A 27,875-nucleotide genomic window follows, 5' to 3' on the forward strand; every position below is an offset into this window, starting at 1 on the left:
TGTCCCTAAACACAAGAAAAAATGAACATTGATCCAATATGCAGATAAGTTTGCGAGTGCCCAGCCTCTCCTTACTAAATCCTGCCTGGCACTTCCCACTTGGTCTTGACTTGAGTGCAAGAGAGAATGACATGAGACAGCACTAAAGCTTTCAGTCGAGGCGCACAGCAGGGTTTAGTGAGGAGAGCATGTGGCTGACTCAGGATCGCCCATTGGACACCTGCAAACAAGTCCGTCTAGAAGATCAAACTTCATTTTGGTCAGCAGTTAGACCTCTGTCCAGGGACATGAAGGTATGCTTGTACAATATTCCACTACCCAGAGCTGGAATTCATAGGGGGAAAGGCTCTTTAAAGTATGAAATCTGTGGTGGATGGATCATTATAGAACAGCCTGTCACTAGTCCTGGTGTAACATGTGGTCAATATTACAAGGCTCCGTCCATCTATCCTGAAAAATTCTCTGAAATCTAAATCAGAGGAGCATCCAATTTATGCCTCACCTACGGTATCCTTTCCCCATACCTTTTAGATTGTACGCCCTCACGGGCAGGGTCCTCTCTCCTTCTGTACCAGTATGTAAACCCCTTATCATATGTACAGCGCTATGGAATGAATGGCGCTTTAATAATTAATAATAAATACTTACCTAGGGACGACTCAGATGCTGAAGAAGAACGGTTCACGCTAAAGGCCATATCTGAATCGCTGTCATACTGCGAGCCACTTGGAGAGCCAGATGGAGAGAGCACATTGGACTGTACAGTTCCTGAGAGGAAGAAGGATTTGGAAACTTTATTAAAACATGTCTGATCTCTGACTGCTCCAGCTTGTCTGTTCAAAATACTAGAACCAGATATACTGAATCAGATCATCAGCAGAGAACATTAGAGGGCATATAAGTCGTGGAGAACAAGATATAACATAATTTCTTCTGTAACAATATGGAGACGAGAAGTCTCTGGGTATGCCAATTTATATATTCATATAGTGTACAATAATAAACATCAACATCCAGAAGTAAAAGAGATGGCAGCTCCAGTTTCAATGAAGAGGCAACAATCTACCAAAACCTGCAAAGGACCCTCTCGCTGGATATGGGTCTCGACGTTTGAAAGCCCACCTTATTTCATGTGTAATAGGAGGATCCCTTACATTTAGGCCTCATGCACACAACCATTGTTTGGGTCTGCAAAAGATGCGGACAGCACTCCGTTCCGCAGCCCCGTTAAAAAAATATAACATGTCCTATTCTTGTCCGCAGTTTGCGGACAAGAATAGGCATATATATTGCCGGCGCCCTTTCCGCAAATTGTGGAAGGCAACGGTTGTGTGCATGAGGCCTTAGAGGAAACCAAGTTTACTACAAACTCAACAGCTTTACATGTACTAATGATGTAATTGATATAATCTGTGGACAGTGCTAAAATAAGCAACAGAAAAGCAGGAGTTACAGACGGTCTCTAGATCCAGACAATCTACAGGGAATTTATCAATTTCTAATTTCATCTGAACTGCCCTACAACTCCTTAAATGGAATCTGCAGGGGACACAGCGGCTGCGCTGACATCATGGCAGTAGCTGAAGGAGCAGATTCCCACATTATCTTACCAGAAGCCTCCTCCGCGTGGAGGAGAGAACATCTGGGTTATGGAATACACACAGACAAGGGAATAAATATAAATAGCTGTCAGTGCCAGGAAGCTCATTCACACACAGGCCACAGGCACAGTTGGAAGGTCTTGGGAAAAGCTCACTGTCTTGAGGAAACTGAGATGAGAAGCCCCAGTACTCTGTGCTGCTGGATGCTACCGGAGTCCTCCACTCCACAAGGTCCTGTGTTCTGCAGCCATCCAGATGTCATATACTGACCATTCCTGCTGCTCAGGTTCCCATGAAGAGCAGATGAATGAGAAAGTCTAATATATACCAGTGTCCAACCATCATTCCCAATAAAGGGCAGCACTGAAGACCGTGCATAGATTTTAGCTGCCTGCTGATAAGGGCACCACCGGGGGGCAGCCTACATTGATGTAATAACATGCATAAATAGGGACAGTGCTTTGCTTCAAAGTATAAAAAAGTGGAGAGACTAAATATTAAATACATACAGTCTTCTGGGGGCAGGGGAGGTACCCTTTAGATAATGAAAACAATACAACTGTATGGGGCACACCAATGACAAGTCCAGGGCTGTTTTTGTGAAGGAGAATAAGCCGGTCTCTGAAGCCAGCGTTTCATTCCTCTGTTCTTCTATTACAGTTATTTTGCGGACAGCACCTGATGGACCCCCTGACTATAACATGATCTGTCAGGTTCCCATTAGAAAACCCAGCATATGACCGGACAGAATAGCGCAGCATGCTTCACTATGTTGTCCCACATAGATATGAACATGGCCTATACTGGGTCTAAAATGTATGCTTTTACAATATTCCTGCTCCAAAGTTACTAAGTTTTCAAGAAATGTATAACAGGCCCCTAAGGAGCTGTCAAATTATGTCAAGTCCATTAATGGCCTATTAAAGGGGAAGCCACACTCCCCCATGACCAGAACTGGAGCCATACACAGCTGAACTCAATTCATCCTTGTAGTACATGGATGGGCCTTTTTCTGATCACCCAAGTAGCCACATTCACATACTCATCATTGTAATGTAAATGTAATCGACACAAAAAATAAAATCCTGGATGCAGTTTTCCTGCAGAGGATTCTTTTGATCATGTAACCACTGAGTGTGAGTGAAGTAAAGCCCATCACTTACCACTCCGTGGTCTCCCGTCAGCACTGCGCTGCACTGTCCTGGCGTGCACACATAGTCAGCATGCGCTGTGTGACGTCAGGTCCCAGTGCATGTTTGGGGGGGTTAGAGAGAACTGATGGCACTAATGGATGCACAGGATCCATTTTTTTTTTTTTTTCTGTTCTTCTGACGGACTAGAAGAGCGGAAAATTAAACAGTGATGTGGATCCAGCCTAATAGATAAGAGTTCCTCCTCTGAACTCAGCAGCTGCAAGCAGTAATGAAGTCAACAGGGCTTGTTCGAGGTGGCAGAGTCCCTTTAAGATGGACATTACTGACCAATTTGGCAGTTCCATCACTACATGGTATGCTATGATCTCTATATCCTACAACCATTCATATACAGCGTATTGTATGAGAAATAGTGTTGAGCGAACTTGTGTTTTAAGTTTGGCGTCTAAAGTTCGGGCTCGAGTTATCGAAGAATCGCGTTATGGATTCTAAATTCCATTATGGTCTGTGGTAGCGGAATCCATAACGCAATTCTTCAAAAACCTGAACTTTAGACGCCGAACTTAAAACACAAGTTCGCTCAACACTAATGAGAAAGATCATGAAATGACCTCCACTGAAGTCTACCAGGCAGTGCTGGGCTCTAAAAGAGACATATTACCAGAGATTCTACTTACCCATTATTCTTAATTGATTCACAATCCCATGAATTGAAAAAAACATCCAGAGAGGCTGTGAGGAGTCCACACACATCAACAAGCCCCGACTGTTTCCATTAACACCATGATGAATCTCCCCATTGGGCATAAATGAAAAACTATGGATATCCCCGTTGCTCACTGTGAATAAACCTTGATGAACAACCCAATATTCCTTCCTGTCCAATAGGTAGTCTGGATTTGATGGCAGATCATAGGTTCGTAATGTGCTTGGATCGCAGGAGGTGATGCCAAATGATAAAGACCCATAGTAAGGCAGTGGCAATTGACCTGTCTCTATAAAAAGGGTCTCACTGATGTGCACTGGCCTCTCTGTAAACACCATCGTCCTGTTGCTCTCCTGCCAGTTAGTGTACGCCACTGACCGGTCTGGTGAAAGGGTGATGTCAGCGCCACGAGTGGGGTGAAAATGAAGCTCCATGTCCAATAGCGTTGGCATCCCTTGGATACGCTGCCTCCTATTTGGGCAGCAAGGTATGGCATGGTTATCTGTTAGTGGTGGCACTCGGCTTAAGTTCAAGTTAGCAATTTTTGCTACCACCTGATTGTTCTCCAGTTCATTATTGTTGAAGTTTGCAGAATCATGGCTACTTTGAGGCAAGCACGTGCTCAGTCGAGGACTGCTCAGTCGTCCTGGTGGCATGGTGTCGGCAAACATACTATCTGTGGGTGCAAAAACAAACAGTTTAATCAAAGTATAAGGGAAACAGAAACAATAACATGCCATATAAACAAGTCTACGTTGTGATTAACGACTGGGTGGATGAGCACAGGCATTAGTCATTGTCACCTACATAGTCACCAACCTGACAACATCTGTCCTCTGGCCCATGTCAAGAGATTGTAACCTGTCAATCTGAAGAGTTTCAATGCTTAAAAGCATAACTGTAGTTTCATTTTATTTTTAACACTATGTAGGAACAGGGATGTTAGACATAATATAAGTTATTAGGCAAAGGTGTTTCTATTTACTAGACAGCAGGGTGTAAGATATCTACTTAGCAACCCTAAATAAGCATAAGAGTGTCTTCAGCTACTGAGTGCTGAACGTGACTATGTGGAACATACAGAGGCAGTCTTCTCAACCTGCCTCTTATCTCCCTACCCCAGCCCCTTCTATGTCCCTGCCTATCTGAGGCTACTTTCACACCTGTGTTAGGGGCGGATCCGTCTGGTATCTGCACAGACGGATCCGCACCTATAATGCAAACGCTTGCATCCGTTCAGAACGGATCCGACTTACATTGAAAGTCAATAGGAGGTGGATCCGCTTTCAATTGCACCATATTGTGTCAGTGAAAACGGGCCCGTCCCCATTGACTTACATTATAAGTCAGGACGGATCCGTTTGGCTCCGCATCATCAGGTGGACATCAAAAAGCTGCAAGCAGCGTTTTGGTGTCAGCCTCCAGAGCGGAATGGAGGTGGAACGGAGCCAAACTGTTGCATTCTGAACGGATCCTTATCCATTCAGAAGGCATTGGGGCTGAACTGATCTGTTTTGCGCCGCTTGTGAGAGCCCTGAAACGGATTTCACAAGCGGACCCAGAAACGCCAGTGTGAACGTAGCCTGACTTGCTCTCAGTGCTAACTGCCAACGGCTCTGCTCCTTTAGTTCTGTTACCTGCTCTTTTCTCTTAGTTACGGAGTACAGGGAAAATAGCTGAAAACTGGGTTTCTAGCAGTTAGTGATGGCACAGAACGCTGCAGCCTGCTTCTCTACCCATCTTCTAGTACATACATACCATGAAGAGTAGGGCTGGAGATGGTCTCTCCTTTAGCAGCGCTCAGACTACTGGTAAGGAGACTCTTTGCAATCTATTTTCTAGTAAAGAGAAACATTTCCCTAATAAGGTATAGTACAAAAACCATTTACCATCCCTGTCCTTACACTATAATAAACTGGAATGAAAGTTACATCTAATTGCGAATAGGTACCAATAATGAGACAAAATGGTTGCTGCACCATAAACTACAACTCCCAGCAGGGTATTCCACAGCAGGACATGTTTAGCATTTAGAGCAAGCTGCAGACACTGCTTGCCTACTTTTGGCTTGGAGCATCTGGGTACTGAGCCAGGTTTTGAACACAGAATAAAAAGATCCATTTCATAGTAGCGTGATAAATGAGTAGGCGTCAAAAGCGACACAGCTGCCTCCTGTCACAAATGGACGCTGTGAAAGCTTTTCTTCCAAGCCTTCAGCTACACCAGGGTTTTGTAATAAACAAGAATGAGCGCGCAGCCTTGGATCCAAGTTGTATGAAAGGTGTGTTAACACTCATGGGCCTGATGAAATATTAACCGCAGTAAGAATGTGACTTCATACTTTAAAGGTAGATTCCTATACTAGAGAAGAACTAATGCTCATGAATGCAGGAGAAACTCTAGGTCAGCTCCCTGAGATCAAAATGTACACGTAGACGTTAGAAAAGCCACAGTGATCAACTTTATGGTAGGGGGTCAGAATTATGGGCAGCACCGCCAGAGATCGTGGGTTTGGACCTGGCCACAACATTTGTATGATCCTACTATGTAATAAAGTTGCACTAAAAGTCTGCTACGGGGATTAAGGTTGATGCTTAAAGGGAATCTGTCAGCAGTTTTTTGCTGTCCTAAGAGCAGCATAAATTAGTGACAGATCCCCTTTTTAAGTGTTTTGTGGTCCGTTTTTCACGGATCAGTTGTTCTGTTTTTTTTTTTTTGTTTCAGTTTCTGTTACAGTATACAGTAATTACATAACATTTTCAATAGATGGTTCCGCAAAAAACGTAACGGAAACGGATGCATATGTGTGCCGTTTTTTTGGCGGACCCATTGACTTGAATGGAGCCACGGAACGTGATTTGCGGGCAATAATAGGACATGTTCTATCTTTAAACAGAACAGAAAAACGGAAATACGGAAACGGAATGCAATCATTTTTTTTTGCGGAACAATTAAAATGAATGGTTCCGTATATGGACCAGTAATATGGACCAGTAAACGGGAAAAAATAACGGTGTGTGCAGGAGGCCTTAAACTGTCCCAGACGCTTTTCTAAAATCTGCATTGAACAGCTCCAGCGTTCTGATATTCATGAGGTCTCCAATCTGCTCAACTCCTTGCTGCGTGTCATACACTGTGAAGATCAGACCCCATGTTCAGCACGACGGTTTCCCTTTAAAAAAATGGAATGCTGCTCTTGATCAGGGAAAGCTGCGCACACCTAGAAAAGAAGCAGGGATGTGACTGTCTGTTCTGTGCTGTTTACATCCCGTGAAAGATAGCCGAATTCTGTGAACTCCGATACCCATAGCTCTGTTCTTTCTCAAAGTCTCCTTTCAAATGCAGACTTCGTTTTATGAGGGCTCTCTTTATTGCAAGGAAAGGCAAAGAACTAGGAGGAAAAATGAAGGTGTGATTAAAAGTAAAAATACATTCCATGAAGAAGCTCCATTATGTCAGGATAGCCAGTCAGTAGGAAAAGCAGGGTGAATGCTTGGCTGCATAGGAGATTGTGGTCCCATGGTATGGAGCGATAGTGACACCACATCTGGAGTATTGGGTTCAGTTCCGGAGATTTCACCTACACAAGGCATTGATAAACACACACACGGGCTGATGACTGGCCAAATATTCACCTCATTGATTGCCAGGGGCGGACTGGCCATAGACCCTACCGGGAAATATCCTGGTGGGCCCAAGCCCTCTTCAGGCTGCCAGTCAAGTACATAGCGCTCTGATGCTCTCAGCATTAATTAATGCTAGGAGCATCTGGTACTTATGCACCTGCCTGGCACAAGTACCCTCACATGTTCAACTGTATTTCTGTCTTCAGGGGCAGCAGTATTTTATGCTCTACAGTGTATTGGCAGTATTTTGTGCTGCCTACTTATATAGTCCCTGATGTCTGTCAATTTGGACGCACCTACAACATGGGATCACATTTTGTTTTTTTCCAGGGCCAGTCTGCCTCTGATGACTGCCTAGTGTAAAAATGTACAGTGGTCACCCAACAAACGAGAAAACGGTAACCTGTCTGACTGCAGCACATCCGTTGTTGCCAACAAGATATCATTTGTTCAAACCGTTCCTCGTGATTGTCAAATAAAAATGAAAGAGAAATTCACATTCCCATGTAAAATATTTATTGCTTGCTAGTTTTTCACCTGCTTATGCCCAGTAGGTGGCAGAGTACTGCTTTGATTTTAGTATGACTTTGGTTTAATATGCGGTATTAGGGTCCATTCACACGTCCGTATGCGTTTTGCGGATCCGTAAAACACTGACACCGACAATGTGCGGTCCGCATTTTGCGGACTGCACTTCGCCGGCACTCTCATAGAAAATGCCTTTTCTTGTCCGCATTTTTTTTTTGCAAAACAGTGGTGTGGATCGGGAAGTGCGGATCTGCAAATGTGGATAGCACATTTCGGCCCCATTAAAAAATGAATGGGTCCGCACCTGAGGACCCATTTTGCGGACGTGTGAATGGACCCCAATTATGTATGAGCACCTCAATTTCATACTGAATGGCATCTAATTCTGTGTATTTATTATAAGTTTTACAGACACAAACTGTACAAAAACTAGTAAAAAAACCATTTGCACCACATACAAGGCTTTAATGTCAAACACGTCACATGGCCCTATTAAGTTACCGTGACTGCTGTTCTGGGCTCTTGACCTGTCAAGTCAGGGGTCAGAGTGCAGTTGTCACATAGTCACAGATGTCTAAATCTACAGGCAAGATGAAGCTTGGTAGATGTGACCATATGAGGTAATCTAATAAGCCGAAGCCTGAGCAAGAATACATACAAGCCTAGGAATTTGTCAAACTTGTTGTAATCATAATGACAGCGGTGGAGGCCCCCAGCAGCTCCAAAATCGTGAAAACAAAATGTAGATGTGCGATTAAGGAATTTCAACTGCGGGATGCTCAAGTGAGAAGACACATAGCATCAGCAGGTTTATTTTCAGTGACTTCCCTGGATGGATGTTGGTGAAATTTAAGACCGACAACCTCCAGAGATCCAACTATTTTCCAGCACAGCAACCTATAACCTATCAATGTGATAAAATGAAGAAGAAAAAGCAGGCTACTTGTGACATTTAGTGCTACATAACTGTTTGGAAAGAGAAGCCATGCACGCCACATAGCATAGCTAACACAAAGCATCTACCGTCATTCCAGCTGCTTCAAAAGGTCACTGGATTGTATAGAGCATTACAAAAGTGGAAGTAGATTCACCAAACTGTTCTATATTAAGGGAACCGAGTAAAAAGGCATAAAAATGGCTTTTAATAGCGCATAAGAAAGCTAACAATATAAATGTCAGAATGTGATATTTAGAAGCATAATGAAGGGAAACAGCCTTTAATACAAGCAGCATTTCCGGCTAATCTCTAGCCGATGTATTTTTCAGGGCCTACTGGGAGATGCCTCATAAAAGGTGGGGAATCTGTTAATAAGGATGCATTCTCATGTAGCATACCATGTGACCATCATTTAAAGGGGTCATAACAGCTCTCTCCTTTTTGTGGCTATACCATAAAAGTCCAGTAGGCCTTTATTTTGAGAAGAGGGCTTCATTTCCCTACTGCAGTGCATAGAGAGGTGGCTCCACATGCGTGCCTCTCTCTATTTACTTCTATGGGAGAATGGGGCCCTCCGGTGGTACCTGTACCCATCTTGTGGTTATGCCATACAAAAGTCTTAACTTCAGTCCTATGTAACACCACAGAGTGAAAACTTTAGAAGTACAAATAATGTAGTAGATACAGTCCAATGTAACACCACAGATACCTCCGAGTACAGATTATGGAGTAGAGGTAGTTGCAGTTCTATGTGGAGGCTGGAAGCTGGCGCCTCATTCTTGCCACTCCACTGCCGTGACCTCCTCCTCTTCCGGTAATTGCAGCGCGGCAAGAAAGAAGATGAGACACCAACTTCCAGCCCCGCACAGAACCCCCTGAAAGTAGCATCAGGACATTATGACCACTAGTCTGAGGCAGGGCCTACGGGGGTGACCAGCCCTGCAAAGACCCTGAACAGGGGCACTGAATAACACTGCTCTAGGGCCTTTGTATGTCAACGCAAATGCAATATACAAATCATGACTCTCAACAACCTGGGACATATGAACGCACTAATTTGGTTACCCTGTGTCATGAGTTGAGGAGACAGTTTTCTTCAGAATTGGATGAGAAGTTCCCAAAGTGAAGAGACATAATTCACCCATAAATCAGAGAAGTAAAGCTACACGTACGATATAGTATATACAACTGGCAAATTCTTCAGAACCTCCTGCAATGGACATTCAGGGACAGCTGGTCATATCCATTCGGTGAAGCTGTAGGAAGGAAGCAGGTGAAGCAGCAACTGGTCGTCAAATACAGAAGCCCAGTGAAACCAACCACACTCGGTAAACAGCTTTTGTTTTTTAGAGATTGTGATTTGTATGAAAAATAAGTGAGGCATTGTGGGAACCGTTGATCAGCAACAGGTAGTCAGAAGAAATACTTCATGTTATTTTAGTAAAAAGAGAAATGATAAATGATACGTTCTCCATCTTACTCCACTAGTCTGGATGAAAGTAGAAGCAATGTCCTCCTCGCCTCCCTTCTAATGAGGTAATTTGTTGATCTGTTATTTTAATGGTTGTAAGTTTCCAAGATCTTCAAACATGAATTAGACCACTCCTGTATGCAGAGATAAGATGGTAGCCGGAGTTTCTCGTGGTGGGTCAAGTACTGGACTTTCTAAAAACCCTATGCGATAACACAGGAATGCCGTGTAAGAGGCCCTAAGAGTCTCTTGTTGCAGACACAAGATATACAGTCGGCTGCACCATTGATGGCTGGAAGTGAGAGGCTCGACATAACCGGGATTGTACACAGCCATGCATCAGCGAGGCAGGAGATAAAAGGGTCACTAATGCTTCTAATGCTAGTCATCCATTTATCCAACACTAAATTCAGTTTCAGTAGCTTCCCCTAAACTTAAAAAAAATGTAAATCTTTAATATTGAAAAGAAAAAGGCCAAACTGAAAAATTTAATTAAAAGGGTGAAAATGGTCAAGATAGATGATGGCTGGTAAAAGAAAATGAAAAATTTATAATTATCCTGGGAGACATTATGCACACGAGAGTACTGTATACCCGGACAATGTGGGATACTGGATACAATGTTACAAATGTCTATTTAAAGCTACTTTCACACTTGCGTTGTTAATTCCAGCAGAGAATCTCAATATCAGAAGAATTAAAAAGATCAATTTTGATTTTGCACATTAGGTTGCAACCGTTTTGTCAAAAACAGAAATAAAACGGATCTGTCACTAAATACATTGAAAGGCTACATTTAAAAAATATATATATTTTCATATATATGTGTGCACAGAACGGAGATGGAAAGATGCCAAACTAAGAGGAGACTTAATTTTGTTATATATTTTATCCTTTGCATTTCAGTAAATCATTGGATTGTTCCACTTTAAAGGGGTATTCCCATCTCAGACAATGGGGGCATATCGCTAGGATATGCCCCCGTTGTCCGATAGGTGCGGGTCCGACCTCTGGGAACCCCACCTACAACGAGAACAAAGCAGGGAGAGCTGTGGCTGGAGGACCCCGGATTTCCCGGGGTCCGTGCACCACCAAGCACTGCTCCCATAGAAATGAATGGGAGCGCACAGCGCACGCATGGCCCCTGCTCCCATTCATTTCTATGTGGCATATGGAAATAGCCGAGCCAGCGATATGCCCCCATTGTCTGAGATGGGACAACCCCTTTAACAACTGCACAAACAGAGGGGTTGGTTCTATTATACTCTGCATTCATTACTTATTAGAGAGCGAGTGCTGGTCTAACCAGTTACAATTAATGTATATGTTATTAATCTGGTATTGGACAACCAGTAGGACTCGAGCACCTACTATCATCATCATTCAGACAAGGTGATCCACCTACGCTATTTAATGTAAATGAATGGGTGCTATTATAGCCTATGAGTGACCTATCACTGCATGGCATCTGGTACCCATAGGTTATTATGTCATGTATTAACTGTATATGACGCATACATTTAATATGTTATACAGTGGCACACATAAACCATAGGCTATCTAGGTTTAAAAAAAATCATACAATGCAGGTAGAATATTTTTTACTGGCTTAGTCTATACTATTCTGTCCTCTTATTTGATATGCTAATGTTTACTGGTTAGATGAAGGACTTTATGGACACATATTGTGTAATCTGGGATCTTTCAGGCATACATAGTAAAGAGATGACAAATAGGTCATGTGAATGGTGCCCAACTACACAGAATGAAAGAAATAATGAACTCGGAGACCAGAACAATGATTTGAAGATATGAACTTATTTTTTCCTAAAGAAACAGGGAGCAAAATACAAATCTGTGACAGCCTAGCCAGCACAGCCGCCAGATCCCAACTGCAAAAGTCCTAGAAAGAGCTACAGAAGTCATAGGTTAGAAATGTAAAAACTGCAGAATGCCAGAAGTCACAAAGACCACTTTCACACGGTCGGTAGCGGTTTATCAGTATTTGTAAGCCCAAACCACTAGTGGGCCCAGATCATGGGAGAGGTACAAATCTTTCCATTTCTCTGTAGGTTCTGCTCATGATTTTGGCTCATAAATACAGATGTAAAATACTGACCAAATACAGTGTCCAGGTGGCCAAAACTAACTGTACTGGTGACCGGTCAGGTTTCCCAATGCAGTTTTGGAAGTCAAAACCAGGAGTAAAAAAAAAAAAAAAAGTCACATCTGTCCTTAGTCTCCCAAAACTGCATCAGGAAAGCCGACAGTGTGGCGGGGTACCCTAATTGCTGCAAATTGAGAACCCTTTGAGGTGAGGAATTAGTTGATCAACTGTGTATTTCAATCCCGTTTTAACACCCCAAAGACAGCATTGCAGCTGTAGTGGTAGGACTTCATCTTCAGGAGCGGATAGTGACTGCCAGTACCTGGCTAATATAGGATTCCTGTTAACCTGGCGTGAAACTACTTTCGCAATAGGAAAAGTGACTCTGCTTTTTTCATGCAAAGAACAATAGGCCTTGTGTATAGCAAGTAGAGAAATACTCTATAGTAACCACTCAGATTGTTTTTTTTTATATACCAATCTACACTCAGGTCAAAGCCAGTTCCTGACTGATGTCTGTAGGCAAAGTGTAAGGTTAATTGTGGTAGCAACTAAAAGCATTACATAAATTATGTGATGTCTCAAACACTAGATTAAGGCCCCATGCACACGGCCGTGTGCGGGCCGTGGAACCGCGGCCTGGATCCCTCCTGAGAGCAGGAGCGCACGGCGTCACTGGTTGCTATGACGCCGTGCGCTCCCTGCTGCCGGCACAGTACAGTAATACACTGGTATAGATCATACCAGTGTATTACTGTACTGTGCCGGCAGCAGGGAGCGCACGGCGTCATAGCAACCAGTGACGCCGTGCGCTCCTGCTCTCAGGAGGGATCCAGGCCGCGGTTCCACGGCCCGCACACGGCCGTGTGCATGGGGCCTAAGACAGTGTGAAAGAAGTGAAAGGGAACAAAAAAGAAGTTACCTAGTATTTGTACTTCTTGGGTGATTCCATAGACATCAATCAAAGCCCATAGAGGACTGGATACTTTAACTCCACAATGAAATAGAATGGGCTCCTCGTCATTGACACTGTAGAATACTCTTCCTTGGCGGTCAACCCAAAATGCCAAAATATTGTCCCTTTGAGCAAACCTCTCCGGTAAAGCCTTCGCCCAATACCCAGGCCGGGTAACAAGATCAGGGCATGCATATTTGGGTATGTCTTCGGGTTTCATCTGTGCCGGGTCATGAATTGTGAATCCAAAGCGCAGAGCCCCGCTCCACCCGTGGTGCACAGACACCAGCTTCAAGCGGACCTTCTCATACAGATGGATAGGTCGACTCGTAAAAGTGATCCCATTACAAAAGCTATTGCGCCGGATGGCTTTTCTTCCATTAGTGTCCAGTCTGATATTTTTGCCTTTTGTTTGGCAGTGAAAGCGCGGAGACTCTGTACGGGACAGAACGAGTCTCCTCTCTTGACCGCAGTGGAGTAAGGTGTAACAGGGTCTGTTGGCCACTTGACGGTTGTGATGGCTTGTATCTGCGGAAGAAAGAGAAAAAGGTAAAAAATAGTTTTTCAAATAATTCCTGGAGATATTACAGTGGACTGTAACAATCCAATGTAGTAACTGTGAAATGTTAACACATGATACTTCATGGATGCCAACTAGCAGATTCTCATAATTGAGTGAGGCATCAGCACTTCCTTCTGTTACATGGTCCTCCTGCAATTTGCTGCGTTCACCTAGAGGCTTTTTTTTGTTTACTTCATAAAGTAAAAAGTGGAAAATAAGACGTCTCTCTAGAGCATTCTTTGGAGGGAAGCTGGGATTACTGGAGATCAGGGCTGCTCTTTTGTTAATGGAAATATGCAGCAGCCATTTCCTTTATGATATAGGAATTTGTTTCCAATCCTAGGCCCGCTGTCTGACTGAAATGTAAAAGTCGACAGGTAATGTAAATTCATCCCATTGGAACTTACGTGCTGTTCCTCTAGCCTTTCCTTCCTTCCTGGGGCCCTCGTGTTGGAAATGTTTAACCCTTTTATCTGGTACAACAATGGTCAACAGCTGTGCTATTACAGAAGCTGAGGAGTATCATTTCCACAAACTACAGACGATGAAATGGAGCACAGAACTCACTTTTACAGCGCTTCATACATAAATTAAACATTGATATTTAATCAGCAATCCTTTGGTCATTCTATAATGTCAAGTACATAGCCAGAAAAAAACCTCTCAGTTCTATAAAAAAGTTCATCTGAAGTTCAGAATAAAAAATGGAAACACATAGACAACAGGAATGGCAGCAAAGACGGAGAAGTTGCACAACTTGACACAAGCTCCAGAATGTGGAGCATATACATGAGGCAGTTATCGACTCCGATGCCCACATTACCATGTACATTCAGGCAGGAGGAGGTGTGAGCGGCTGCCAGACATCTTCTGAGAACAGCTGTGTTCTCCCATTTATCAGGAAGCCTTAGTCTCTGCTGTCACATGCAAGGACGGAGCGGACCACATGGTGGCAATCATTGTGATCGGTATATATATAGCACTCCCAGATTCTAAAAATGTCTAGCCTGAAGGTGAGGCACGCACAACGGCATCACATCTCAGTTGTCCAACAACATCTAAAACTACAGGATGCACTATATATTCCCCAAGCGCCTACCAATTCAGAAGAGAAAGTCACATTATGGCAGTCTTGTAGAAATGGTGGCATTTTCTTTTTTCCGCCTTTGTTCACTTATCAGCTATGTGACTGTGCTGATAAGATAACTATAGGCAGGTTCTCTGGCACTCCTTGCTACATTTACAGCATCTCCATCATTCAGCTGTATTCTGTATTCCACGGACGGCACCTACCTGGATGACAGAACTACATAAACTGGAAGCACAGGGAGGTGCCTCAGTCATCAATGTAACCTAAGGCTTGCAGGTTTTCCATTTCGATTGCCTCCGTTTTTTTCTATACACACACCAGTGCTGGCTCTCCTGAGGTTTTTAATTCAATAATTTCAAAATTTATCATGCCTTCACTCCTGAATTCTTGAAAAAGTCTCAAAATAGGGCTTTGTGCAAAAAGTTTTGAGTTTTTTCATTTTTACACCACTTACTATTCAAAAAGTCTCAGAAAAAAAGTCATAATTTTACTCCAGTAGGAGAGTGGAATTTGAAAACTGGAGGAGCTTTTCTAGATGGAAGTGTTGGGTTTAAGAATGAGAAAGTTATCAAGTTACATGAGAAATTTGATAAATGTGGTATAAAGTACTCCAAATCTGACTTCAGATATCCCCCTGTATGTGTAGGGAAACCCCTTTGATTGGTACAGACTGGTATATATTTTGGGTGGAATAGATGCAAGGTTACTCTCCAGAAGAAGTGACTGAAACATCTGTGGTCTGTATTTACCTACACTAGGATTTATTTTTGTAGGGTAGTATTGCCTTGTATATTTCTGCTTTGGGGCAGATCGTTATCGGTTCTCTTTGGGCATTTGATTCCTTTTGTAATTCAGTATATTTTCGAATATGAAACCTCTTCGTATGTAGGTGTGTGTCTGGCTCCAACGTTTTAATATTTTTATCATGTGATTAATATTTTTAATCTTGAGATTGTTGTGTGGCGTTACATTGTTTGGGGTGCTTGTACATATTTTGGTAACACCCTGTAAACACGGACAGGAGATTAACCCCTTTCTATATATAGGTGTGGTAAAAAGTTTAGAGGTTGTTCGAGCCTTAAATACTGATGACCTATCCTCAGGATACGTCATCAGTATCTGATTGGTGGAGGTCCGACACCTGGGACCCCTGCTGATTGAAAAGGGGTGCTCTTCCAGCTTTGCCTAGGCTAACTGAAGACACATTGATCGGTCACGTGGCCTAGGAGCAGCTCAGCCTTATAGAAGTGAATGGGAATGAGCTGCGATACCAAGCACAGCCGCTATACAATGTACAGCGTTGTGCTTTGTGAGCATGGAGAAAGCAGCGGTGCTCACAGGAGCACTGGTGCCTTCTCAAACAGCTGATCAGTGGGGGTCCTGGGTGCCAGACCACCACCGATCGAATACTGATGAGGATAGGTCATCAGTATTTAAAATCTCAGAAAACCCTTTTAAAATCAGATTGTATTGTGTATTGCTAGCTGCACTGTAAGCAAGGATCATGAATAATTTTACTAGAATGGGAATTGTGGACAAACCCCCAATGAACAGCATAAAAAAGGGCAGCCATTTTGTAGCTTGACAATTATTACATAGAGTACTGTAAAACGCCTCTGATTAAACTACCACCAAGAAAACAAGAAGTAAGCCATTTATTCTAAGGGATAATTATGGTTTCTTTCCATACTAGAGAAAAGGCGGTGAGTAAATAACAAGTCTCCCTCGCATGAATGGCGGTATATAATATACAATGTGGTGCATGTACAATTATAAAGGCTCAAGACAGGCTGTTCTGGAACATATATATATATATTCACATGCTCCATCTTTGCTCATCCACCTTAAGACTGATGCTATTTATAATGCAGTGCTTGAGCAACTGTGCCATTACGAAACAATATACAGTACACAAGACACTCCTCCGATTAGGAGATGACTGGCAGTCATGTAACATAATTGTGCTCTTCATAAAGCCACCATAGACATGATGTAGAACTTTCCAGACTTCAAACACAAAACATAAGCCATCATTAAGTAAATGCAGATAGAATTGTAGGTCTGCTTGAGGTCACTGGGGAAAAAGAGGTACACAGCCAGGGGCAAAAGGTGGTTAAAATGTGTTCTCCCATAATTAAGGTCATAAATAATAATAATAAAAAATAAATAAAAATCTGACATCATATAGTACATGACAATCTGTTTAGAACAACAGAACCAGCCCTGTGCCTCACATGGATCCAGAGATGTCCCTATTCATAGTTCCCCTAGGTTTATTTCATGCTGGCAGCTCAAGGGGAGTGTGTGTGGAACAGAACACGTGTGTCCACCTCAGTGAGGTGGACAGAGAAATCTGGAACTATACAGTTACATTTCATTGAATTCTTCAGTGGCTATACTAAACTTACAATTACAATGTACTTTGTTCAGGGCACTTGTCCACAGAAGCAGCTTTCTGAGGACAACTAGCCTATAGGTACAATGATCTTCAGGCCAGGCAAATACAGAACACATATAGAAGGTGCATATTCTTAGGCTTTCCAGGAGTACAACATTGACAATCTGCCCTCAGGAGAGGTCATCAATATAAGACCAGAGGGAGTCAGACATCAGCAGTCTAAATAGGCCTGGGCACTCCAGTGAGCAATGTAGCCTCCTCACAGCCTACAAAGTGCAGAGCTGTACAATGCCTACAATAGAGGATGCTGGAGCAGTAATATTGGGAATATTCTGAAAAATCTATATTTTAGGGAGTTAACAAAAAGCGAGCAGCCACATGGCAGAGTGATGTTCCCAAGAAACTGGCATATATCAGCTGGGAGGCATAACACCCAATCTAGCTTTTTCTCAAGAATATATGTACACAACCTGAAAAAAAAGCTACAGATGACTGGCTGGCACACAGTAATTAATGATGCAAGCTGAGGTCTGCAAAAACAGACAATCAAAAGATATTGGTGCAGATTTACTTAAGGCATCAACATTTTAGCTTAATTGGTGCCAAAAAACTATGCTTTGCACCACATTTATTGAGGGACATTTACTAAGGGCCACTATTGCCATATGTGCACTATAATTTGGAACTTTTTAAGCTTCTTGGCACTTTCCGAAGTGGAGAGAAAGGGGCAGGGCTTGGTGCTTTGCATGACCCCATGGATTTACTATAGCTTTCGCCAAGAAGTGGCTTAAGTTATAGCGGAAGTCTATGCCACGGCAGGGCAGAGATGAGCCTGATTTATTAAGAGGCATGTACATCTCGTGCCAGTGCAGCGAGATCAAGACTGATGTATGGGTAAGTTTTGACACTTCTGTGCCTCTGTAAACAAAGTGGCATGGCTTAAAAGTTTCACACAAAATAAACCAGCTAAACTGATTTAAGGTAAGATTAAAGATTCACTAAAATGTATCATGCAGCATAAGCCACTTGACACATTTTAGCACAACTTTAAACTGTCTAAATACCATACAGGATCAGTGAATCTGACCCACTGAACTTACTATGGAAGTGGGGGTGTCATGAGAGTATACGCTATGAAGACTGATACAATGGGGAAGGGTACTGGTGTCCGATCAGTGAAAATGCCTGGAATAGTAAAATAATACGGACAAAAACTGTATGAATGGGAAATTGACAACTGGATAGAGACTGCCACAGCCCTGTACTATATAAATGTATAATGCTCTGTACTATACAGAAACCTACTAACCCCTATAACCCTCAACCAACTGATTGCTATAGCATAGTATTTCCTACAGTTGTCAAGTCAACCTTTGTGAAATGCAGAGATGCACAGCATATGCTTGTAGTTATGTTAGCTATTAAGTGCTTACTTAGACAGAAAATATAATTGGAAATAAAGTGTGTTTTTTAATCACCTTTTTTATATTAAGTTACAGGCAATCGAGCCCCTCCCGGCTGCAAGCTCTGCTGTGATTCCTAGGGGGCCTCCCCAAGAATACGGGGCAGCAATGTGGAAAAGGAAGGAATGAGTAAGTGAATATTTGTGTACGTTCCCAACTAATCAGCCCCTGAAGACACAGACAAACAAAGCAGAGTATTGTTCAAGAGAAGATATGTGCAGAAGGAAAAAACTGAAGAAATGAATTCAGCCACGGTAAGATGGGTTCCAAATGGGGCGCTCCCTCTCGCTATCAGACAGCTTCACAATGTTGGCAGTGTTTATTACACTAACCTCAAGGCAATGAGTTTAACCAAATCCTCTAGGGAGTCAAAATGATGTGCATCACCCATATCTACAAGACACAGTGCACAAACCTTTTACAAGCCAAAACTCCAACCTTAAAGGAAATGTGTCATCAGAAAAGGACCTATTTTTTAAAAATAGAATTTTGGTGATGTTATGTTGAATTTTCCCGGTCAATATCTGTATTTAAGAAATAAATAAAATCCTGCAGTTTTCTCACTAGCCACAAAGCCGCCTAATAATAGGCGCCACTTCTTGGTCTGTACAAATCACTTTACTGCAGTTACCTGCTCATCTGTATACAGAGGTGATATCATTACAGGCAGGATTAGAATGATAGATAAGACAGGATCCACTATTCACAATAGGTGATTGTCAGAGCATATCTATTCTTTCCTTATACAATGACCTCTGCTGAGCACATGCATACTTCATCTGCGTCTGTCTACCCTGTTCCCTCCTCCTCCCTGCGGCATAGTATCTGACGAAGGCATTGGTATGCCAAAACGTTATAAATACTGTCGCATGTGAAATTTACATCAATAAATGTACCCAAGCATCAATATTTAAGGCTGCTGTTAATTTTTATTGTCTCTTTATTGCAGGTGTGTCACAGAAATATTAGCTATTCAATTTAAAATTTTACTTTTAATGGATAATAATTAAGAGAGGTATGTATTCCAAATATTTCTTGATATATTATCAAATGCCAGAATAAAGGTAGAATCCAGACCCACCGTGGACATCAGGACTGTAGGTAATTCAATAATGAAGGTAAGAGATATAGCACTTACAGTTGGATGGTTCATATATGGCTGAATCAAATCCGGTGAGGTCAGGAGGAAATTTTTATCCCTAATGATACCCTAGGGTGTCTACCCCTGCCTACAGGCAGAGCACCCGCCCCGAAAGGGGCGATCCCACCTCTCGGTGGCTAAACCCTTTCCTTACCCTCACGTGACCCTAGGTGTTACCTCACAGTGGGTTAAGAGATTATCCTCTGTTTGATAGGACGAAGGTGTCAGTCATGGATGATAAAAGTTCTTATAAGTTTTTGTTGTCCCGACGCGTTTCCCCAAGTAATAAATCCTTGGTTCCTCAGGGGACTATGTTGGTTATATTCCCATAGCCGAAGGATGGTGGCTATATGCTGGCGATAACAGTGGCTGATATTCTACCTTTAGTCTGGCATTTAATAATATAATCAAGAAATATTTGGAATAAATACCTCTCTTAATTATTATCCATTAAAAGTTAAATTTTAAATTGAATAGCTAATATTTCTGTGACACATTTGATGATAGAGTGTCATGTAGTAGTCTGAAAAGCTGTTATTGTGCTCTTTATTGCAGGGCCACACAATAAAGCAACGGATGCGGACAGTGTGAAACTAGCCTAATAATAGGTTCTCAAAAAGAAGAGGTGTATGATTCAGACATTGCTATGAGCATCAAGCACTTGCACACAAAACTATTGCTACATGTAGCCTGCATCTTGTCACTACCAAAGCCTCTGCCTCCCTATATGTGCCCTACATCTGCTATGTCCCTAGCTGTCAGCAAGCTCTGCCAGTTTAGCTTTCCCTGTGCTTCTCTCTTAGTTACCGGGCACAGTAAAGAGCGTATACACTAATATAGCACACTTACTGCCAGGCCACAACACAGCAGCCCTACTTCCCAGTGTATCTCTCAGCACTGAGAAGACATGAGCTGGCAGTCCAAATCCCGATGTTTTCTGTGAAAAGACCACTAAACTAGCAGGGCTATAAGTGCTGTCAGCAGGAGAGTTAGACCAGGACCAGCAAAGATAGTGTATATAGGGTTCGGATTGCTGTATCCAAACCAGATCCAATCAGCTCCATCCTACTGTAAAATGTATAGCCTCCTTGGAGGTCTTTCCGAAGATTCAGCAAATATCACGAGACTTACATCGTCTCGCCTCTATCAGGTGTTACTTTGTTTATTTGCATAAATTACTGTATCGAAATACAAAGCAGAGCTCTACATTGTGCTTCAATAACGAAGCAGAGTTCAGCTTCATATTTTGATACAGTAACTTATGTGAATAAATGAAGCGACACGTGATAGAGGCGAGAGGACGCAAGCCAGCAGAAGCAATACATTTTACAGTAGGACGGGACTGATATTCTTAACAGTTTTTAAAAGAATTGGTTCAGACACAGCAATCCAAACCCAATTCGCTGAACCCTAATAGTGGACATACAGGGAGGCAGGCCGGAAGCTGGCCTCTAAGTTACACAAAGGCATCTTCAGCGCTCAGAAGACGGACTTTCCTTAGCACTATCGGCTCAATCATGTGGACTTCAAAGATAAAAGTCACACTGTGGCTTAGTGTGAGTCATTATGTCATATAGATAAAACCCCTTTATATCTTTATTTCACACACAAAAAAAAAAAGATATATCTCTTGTTACATAGGTAGATTCTAATTAATGAAGAAAACGAGCCCAACATCTTGGCCACCTCCTCCAATCAACAATTTGGAGGACTGCGATGCTTAAAGAGGACCTTTCACTACTCTTACTGCGATTGGCCAGCAGTGCAGCAAGGGAAACGCCTCCTACAAGAAATCAGTCAGAGGGAGCGCAGACACCGGAGCCTATACCGGGCGAACGGAGCGGCGCCCAGACTTACTAGTAAGTGCAGGGGGACCCCTGGGCGCCGCTCTGCCCACTGATCTAGTTAGTTTTTAGTTTGTAGAGTAGTGAAAGGTCCTCTTTAATTACAATGCTGCTAGGGAAAATCCCTTCCCAGATTTTATTTAGAAAAGATTTGAAAACAAAGTATCATTTTCTTTTCTCTTCACATATACTTGCCACTTTCTGTTGGTCTATCACATAAAATCCCAATAACATACATTAAAGTTGGTGGGTGTAATGTAAAAAAAAAAAATATGTGGCAACGTTCAAGGGGTATGAATGCTTTTTCAAGGCACTGTATATATTTTTTAGCAAGTATGAGAGAAGGAGGAAGGTTATTGTTTGATGGCTTTTAGGGGATATATTAGATATTTACATGCTGAACGTGATGGTAATTCTTGATTCACTCAAAGTTTTCCCAGTATACCAAGAGGTGCAGTGTCTCTTATGCATATGAAAGTTTTGATGTTATCATGTATATGAATAATAATGTATTTATATCTGTGAACCATTGAAGTGAATGTACCGCAGTAGACTGTGGCATTTTAAGCCATGTCTGCGTCATCCTGTTACCATTAGACCATTCTACACCTTGCATACCAGTCTGTCTGTCTTTTTGACCTATTCTGTAATTTACCTTGCCATTTGTCTCCTATAACCATGTAAATTCCTTCTCAAGAAGAATTGTCTAAAGAATCTATTTCAGCTGCGGGCGGAGTCCATTACCCATTGTGTGTGACCCGAACCAGGCACTTGGGTAGGTGCTGAATGCTTCCATTTTTACCTTCTTATACCTTGCGGTGATAACCCTCTTACATAAAATGTTCCATTGTTCATAATCTGCCAATCAAGTACCATGTACCCCGATTACAGAACATTCAGGGGATAGCGATAGCAGAAAGGGACAAACCAACCTTTCCCTGTAATGTATCTATAGGCCAGGTTTCAGAAGTTAGTCTTCCAAGGTGTCCCAAGTGCGGAGGTTAATGTGCTCCCACACATCTTACCAGTGGAGCTTTCTATAACTAGAGCGATCTCTATTATTTCATATAAAACACTGTCTACTCCATCAACCAGTCGGTCACCTTGTATATAAAAAACTGCATTTGCATTCAGAAAATCTCATTGGCATTATATTACAGTAGAAAGTAGGAAATTCACTTGTTCTTGCCAGACACATCAAGAGATATCATTAAGAGAAGACAAACTATTTCTCGTAACATCCTACTGGTTGTCCAAGTATGCTGTGATCACGTACCAGGAATCAGAAGACAACATCTTTCAGGTTGGAAAGAAATGAACTGTGTGCAGATGCAAAATAACAGTAATACGACAAGTTGTCTGCCACGGGACTAAAGTCCTCTAACTAATGAATATTTTCCAGTGTTTACTGGTAATAACTCAAGGGCAAGATACACTCTTGGTTTTTAGATTCTAGGAAAATTGCCAACAGTAGTTGTCACCAAAAACAGCTGTCTGTTTTGTAACGTACAGGTAATAAGGTCTATAAATGTGATAGCCCATGCTTGTAAAGAACACAGTCATACAACCCGTCTCAGGATGAGATGCTCCTATGTACATGGCAGCGCCATGCCATTTGTCTGGTACCTGTGTGCACATCATAAAGGACCCTGAAGAAGCCCCTGACCTCATTATAGATAGTCATTTACAGCTCGCAGCAGCTTCTTCTGGAGGTTATATATAAGCACCTGCTTTATCCATCTTGGTTAACTGCATATTTTTCTTTAATCTTCATTGTCTTATGTTGGGGTGACATTTTGAGGCTTTGGAACCAATTAGTTCTCCATAGAGTTATGAACTCCAGTTACGAGGGCTTCAGCATACTTTTCACATTAGGCCACCTTCACATCCACAGCTACTGGCTTCTCCCTAGATCAGGGGCCATAAAAAATTTTTATACCACTCCCAAGGGCTGCAATAAAACTAAGGTGCATTACCATGTGGCACATTCAGGACAGGTTCCAGCATGGTTAGGGGCTGAACAGAATTCAAAATTCAGGTAATCACTGCAGTAGACACTGGACTGCCAGATAAGGCCTCTCTCGCACACAAACGTGTGCGCCCTGTGGCCGTGCTGCGGCCCGCAATGCACAAACACCAACTGTGGGGCAGCCACAGCGGATCACGGACCCATTCACTTTAGTGGGTCCGCGACCCGTCCGGTCCGCAAAAAGACAGAACATGTCCTATCTTTTTGCAGAACAAAAGTATGGACTGAAACCCCACACAAGCACTCCATAGTACTTCCGTAAGGTTCCGTTCCGCATCTCTGGATTTGCGGACCCATTCAAGTGAATGGGTCCGCATCTATGATGCGGAATGCCCAGGGAACAACACCCGTGTATTGCGGATCCGCAAATGCAGTCCACAATACGGCCACAGAGCGCACACGTTCGTGTGCAGGAGGCCTAAGGCTAGAAATGACATAAGTGTCCTCTTTTGAAATGAGGATGTAAGGCTACTTTTACACTGGCGTTTTGGCTTTCAGTTTGTGAGATCTGTTAAGGGCTCTCACAAGCAGTCCAAAACGTATCGGTTTGCATTCTAATGCATCTTGAATGGAAAAGGATCCTCTCAGAATGCATCAGTTTGCCTTTGTTTCGTCTCCATTAAGCTTTGGTGTCCGTCTGATGAAACTGAGCCAACCGGATCTGTTCCGAAACACAATGTTAGTCAATGGGGACGGATCCATTTTCACTTACACGATCTGGCACAATAGAAAACGGATCCGTCTTCCATTGACTTTCAATGGTGTTCAAGACAGATCCGTCTTGGCTATGTTAGGGTACTTTCCCACTAGCGTTTTTCTTTTCCGGCACTGAGTTCCGTCCTAGGGGCTCTATACTTGAAAAGAACTGATCAGTTATCCCTATGCATTCTGAATGGAGAGCAATCCGTTCAGGATGCATCAGGATGTCTTCAGTCCAGTCCTTTTGACTATTCAGAACAGAGATATTACAGCAGCATGCTACGATTTTATCTCCGGCCAAAAATCCGGAACACTTGCCCGAATGCTGGATATGGCATTTTTTTCAATAGGAATGTATTGGTGCCGAATCCGTCCTTCCGGTCAGCGTATGCGCAGACCGAAGAAAAAAAAAAAAAGTAAATGCCGGATCCGTTTTTCCGGATGACACTGGAAAGGCGGATCCGGCATTTCAATGCATTTGTAAGACGGATCAGGACCCTGATCAGTCTTACAAATGCCATCAGCTGGCATACGTTTTGACAGGTCCGGCAGGCAGTTCCAGTGACAGAACTGCTTGCTGGACCACTCTGCCACAAATGTGAAAGTACTCTTAAAGATGATACAAACAAATCCATTCTGAATGGATGCAGACGGTCGTATTATCTGGACAGATCCATCCATGAGGGATCCGCATAAAAAGCGAGTGTGAAAGTAGCCCAATATAGAAGTTATAGGCTAGGGAGTACAATGCACATACAGGTGAAACTCAAAAAATTAGAATATCGTGCAAAGTTCATTTATTTCAGTAATTCAACTTAAAAAGGTGAAACTAACATATGAGATAAACTCATTACAGGCAAAGCGAGATAGTTCAAGCCTTTATTTGTTATAATTTGGATGATTACGGCTTACAGCCTTTTGAAACCAAGTCACAATTTTGAGGTACCCTTTGCTCAGGGGGTATGGATTCATTCATTACAGTGTGACACTTTGAGCCTAGAATATGGAACCTTTTCACAAAATTCTAATTTTAAATTGCATTAATGCAATTCCTTTTACGTTGCATTACTGAAATAAATGAACTTTCGCACGATATTCTAATTTTTCACCAGTTTCACCTGTAGTTTGTGTTCTTACATCTCCATGCTAACTAATTAGTGAGTCAGACTTCGTCATGCTGGAAAACTCCTCAGAAGTAACCTATTGCAAGTATTAGTCTGCTCACAAATTCCATTCCCAGGCGATCTACATATCCCTGCACCGTCACACATGACACTTAAACGATTGCAATGGCATGCTTTCCAGATATTGACCAACGTGTCTGTAAAGCCTGGAAAGTGCCTTTTGTATTTTCAGTTGGTTCAGGTCATTTTGATGGTCATGAATGCTCATTGCAATGTGGAAATGCCCATGTGCAGAAACAGTGTTCACACATCTATAGGTCTGCTAAAATATTTGATCAGATGTGGATAATATCCAATTCTTAGTTGATCTGACAATTAAAATTGACACATCTTTTAACAATTTCATCGCCATATCAAGAAATTACAGTCTGGTTGTGTGGTCTCAACCTCCTGCAATAACAGCCATTTAGCCTGGACCTCCTCCAAAGCTTCTTAAATGGGGTATCATGGTTATTTCAGGTTAGGGTATTACTATTAGATTACTAGGGGACCCCCATCAATCATGTGCATAGGGGACCCGTATCCCACAGAGTGCTCCGAAATGAATGTAGCAGGTCGGTCCTGCATGCGGCAGCTCCATTCATCTCAATAGGACCTGCTGGAAATACCTGAGAGCTGTACTTCGCCATCACTGGCAGTCCTACAGAGAAAGGACCGCAAACCTGCCCCATTCTTTAATGGGCACCCCGCAGGATATGAGACCCCCGCTCACGTGATCAGTGGGGGTTCCAGCAGTAGGACACACCACCAATTTAACAGTTATAACGGAAATAACCAAAATGTTCCTTTAATTAAATGCGAGTGTGTGTGTGTGTGTATGGCAAGATCTGCATAATTGTGGACTGCTGTGGACTACTTTGTCAAATCACAGGGCAGTAAATATATTTTATGAAGCTCATTTAAACCCTATCCAGGAGAAGAAAGTGGAGACAAGGCAAGCTCACATATTCTGTATATTTCTATAAAGGGGGGGTAGGACTGTAGTAAACAGGAAAGGCTTTTACAAAGTGTAACGATCTGTGCACTTTCATTGACCATGCGGAAACAGATGATTGGCAGGGGTGTTGGGAGTCAGACCTCCACTGATCTGATATTGATGACCTAGATATGTCCATCAATAAGTTAAAGGGATTGTTCCACGAAAAATAATTTTACAGTTTTCAAACCAGCACCTGGATCTGAATACTTTTACAATTGTATGTAAATAAAAAGTTTGTATAGCTACGGAGTAAGGGCTCCTTCACACTTGCGGCAGGACGGATCCGGCAGGCTGGTCTCCCTGTCGGATCCGTCCTTCCGCCGTTTCGCCGAGCCGCCGCTCCGTCCCCATTGACTATAATGGGGACGGGGGCTGAGCTCCGGCGCAGCACGGCGAAAGCCGCCGAACTAAAAAGTCCTGCATGTCCGACCTTTTAGTCCGGCGGCTTTCGCCGTGCTGCGCCGGAGCTCAGCCCCCGTCCCCATTATAGTCCATGGGGACGGAGCGACGGTCCGGCAAAACAGCGGAAGGACGGATCCGACAGGGAGACCAGCCTGCCGGTACCGTCCTGCCGCAAGTGTGAAGGAGCCCTTATTTAATAAAATGTATCTGTATAGTACCACCTGTTTGTTTTCATCTTATTTCTTTGTCCTGCTCACTGAGATGGCCGCACATGCTCAGTTACATCCTTCATCTGCCTCCTGAGCTGTGATAGGGAGATCTGAGACACACCCCCTGAGCTGCAGCAGAAAAGACACTCCCCTTTGAGCTGTCAGCTTGATATGAACCTAGCAGAGAAATGAATGTGTAGATCTCTGGATCCATGTGAGGTACAGGGCTGGTTCTAGCTTTGTTAGAAAGAGATAGTCATGTACTATATGTCGTCTGATTATAATTTTTTATAAGAATCATGAGAACCCCTTTAATGCCGCTTTACACAGGCTGAGAATCAAATATATAATTACTAACATACTTTCATTGAAACACTCGTTAGAGATTATCTGGCGGTGTATAGGTGCTGCGGATTACTATGAAATGCTTGTTCATCAGGTAACACGTTGGTTTGTGCAGACACCTAAATCATTGTTTGCTGACAGCATATTGTGCTGTCTAATCACGCTCTGCTTCCTGCAAACGAGCCTGCATGTGGATAAGCAATGGCATTAGCGATCGCTCATCCCCATACTGTGGAGTAGATCGCTGCAAGTAAATGCAGCAGTCTCCTTCACCGATGAGCAGGCGCTTGCTGGGAAGGAATGCTTTCTTCCTGATAATCACCTGATGTCTTGTCCCGTTTAGTCCTAAATAACCCCTTTAATTTGGGTTTACTATTTAGACAAATTTTGCAATCCAAACCCAAACTGTGGAGAAGATACCTGAGGTAAAGGTAATCATTGTAAT

General features: G+C 42.7%; 1 protein-coding gene across 1 annotated transcript in view; it reads right to left on the reverse strand.

Moving 5' to 3' along the window:
- The window catches only part of NEURL1B (neuralized E3 ubiquitin protein ligase 1B), a 67,062-nt gene that overhangs the window by 4,626 nt on the left and 34,561 nt on the right, over positions 1–27,875 (reverse strand). The window contains exons 2-4 of the mRNA XM_044280730.1: positions 13,053–13,613; positions 3,433–4,137; positions 649–768 (exon numbers count right to left, since the gene is read on the reverse strand). Of these exons, the coding sequence (XP_044136665.1) occupies positions 649–768; positions 3,433–4,137; positions 13,053–13,613 (1,386 nt within the window). The remainder of the gene's footprint in view (positions 1–648; positions 769–3,432; positions 4,138–13,052; positions 13,614–27,875) is intronic.

This window comes from Bufo gargarizans, chromosome 2 (assembly GCF_014858855.1).
Source record: "Bufo gargarizans isolate SCDJY-AF-19 chromosome 2, ASM1485885v1, whole genome shotgun sequence".
NCBI lineage: Eukaryota > Metazoa > Chordata > Amphibia > Anura > Bufonidae > Bufo > Bufo gargarizans.